This window comes from Epinephelus moara, chromosome 18, assembly GCF_006386435.1.
Source record: "Epinephelus moara isolate mb chromosome 18, YSFRI_EMoa_1.0, whole genome shotgun sequence".
Classification (NCBI taxonomy): domain Eukaryota; kingdom Metazoa; phylum Chordata; class Actinopteri; order Perciformes; family Serranidae; genus Epinephelus; species Epinephelus moara.
This window is the reverse complement of record NC_065523.1, coordinates 143,417-145,202: the sequence shown is the minus strand read 5'-3', so window position 1 is coordinate 145,202 and position 1,786 is coordinate 143,417. Positions and strand designations below refer to the sequence as shown.

Here is a 1,786-nt window from a genome sequence, read left to right as displayed (position 1 = left end):
GCCAGCCTAAGGCACACCTGTGCAATAATCATGCTGTCTAATCAGCATCTTGATATGCCACACCTGTGAGGTGGGATGGATTATCTCGGCAAAGGAGAAGTGCTCACTAACACAGATTTAGACAGATTTGTGAACAATATTTGAGGGAAATGGTCTTTTGTGTGTATGGAAAATGTTTTAGATCTTTCAGCTCATGAAAAATGGGAGCAAAAACAAAAGTGTTGCGTTTACATTTTTGTTCCGTGTACGAGACAAAATTAAAAAACACATTTGCTCCCTTGCTTCTCTTCACTGGAGATATCTCCCTGGCACCGTCCCTCTCAGTCTGTCTGTGTGCTCTCTTCGTCCTGTATTAAATCCTCCTCATCATCATTCTCCACCTGAATATTACGATCTGACCTGTTGAAAGTGAGCTATCTGAGTAAGAAATTATACTGTGGTCCCCGTTCCTCTCTCTTGCTGCACATGTATGCCTCCTGTAAGTTATGCCACAGACAGATGCAAAACACCCAGAAAAACGAACCTTTTAAACGTGCGACGATTTCAAAAAGCAGAGCTGCTATCTACTGTCCACCTAATATCATCTCATCACGCGCTAAATAGTGCAGGTTACAACATTAAGTGAGGAAAAGGTTTGTAATGTGACATGATTTATAACTAATATCACAAATGTTGTTTGTCTCAGAGCACATTATCAGACTTTAAAGCTGATGTTGCTCAGGGCCTGTTTCTCTTCACTGATCTGTCTGTTTTCTGCTGGTAAAGAGGAGCATCATCACCACTATCACACTAAAATCAGCTCCTGTTTCAGTGACTACCATTATCACACGACAAGCCACTGCAGCAAACTAAAGAAGATTAACCATCACAAACTTTGACAAAGAACTGCTTATCCAATTTCAACATCTTACTGGCCCCGACCTTAATGTTGGCAGCACTGCAAATCAAAATCTCCAAAGTCCTGAAAGTTGGCATGAAATAGATGAGAGATTTTGCTTTTTGTTAGTTCTTGATTGTAATCACAATTTGGCAAAATATACTGCATTTCATCTGGACAAGCTGCTTGTATTTGGACACTGTTTAACAACCTGAGTTTTTGTGGTTTATGAACCTCAAAGTAAAGCATATAATGAAAAAGTGTTGAAACCCATAGAAAGAATTGAAAATGTTCCGTAGCTGCCTTCCTTAGCAGTCCTGTTTAATTCTCCATTCTGACCAACTTTCAATGTGTAGTTTTTCATTGCTTAACATCATGACTGGGGTTGGTTTTATGTGCTTACCTGAATTTGATGTTAAGCAGCGGGGCATCAGAGAAGTCAGTCAGACACTCTATGTTGAGGACCTGTTGGATTTGGGCTCCACCCTCTACCAGTGGTTCCACTGGTTTGGTCTGAACGTTGAGCTGTGGCGGGTTGTCAAGGAGCATCAAGACATCACACAGACTAACTTTTTCACACCTCAGACTGTGGACAGTGTTCACACTGCCTCACAAAGTCAGTGAAAGTTTTGTCAATCAGGCAGCATTATGAAGTCTCCATTATTATATTAATTTTTCACTTACATAGCAACAACTGTAATGCCTCCTAGAGACTGTGAGATTTTAGCAATCTTATAAGTTTAGTGCAGCTACACTGTGTGGCATGGGTCTAATAAACTTGGGTACGATATCAAGTTTGATGTATAGGGATGCACCGAAATGAAAATTTGTGGCCGAAGCCGAATATTATTAAACGCTTGGCAGAATACCGAGTACCGAATACCGAATATCATTGTTTAGTTTTTCATT

General features: G+C 40.3%; 1 protein-coding gene across 3 annotated transcripts in view; it reads right to left on the bottom strand.

Annotated features, from left to right (window-relative positions):
• Positions 1-1,786, bottom strand: part of ap2a1 (adaptor related protein complex 2 subunit alpha 1) — a 96,573-nt gene that overhangs the window by 8,038 nt on the left and 86,749 nt on the right. For 2 of the 3 annotated variants that reach the window (XM_050070239.1, XM_050070240.1), the window contains one exon: positions 1,281-1,404. In XM_050070239.1, the coding sequence (XP_049926196.1) occupies positions 1,281-1,404 (124 nt within the window). The remainder of the gene's footprint in view (positions 1-1,280; positions 1,405-1,786) is intronic. The other variant, XM_050070241.1, reaches the window with a different exon arrangement.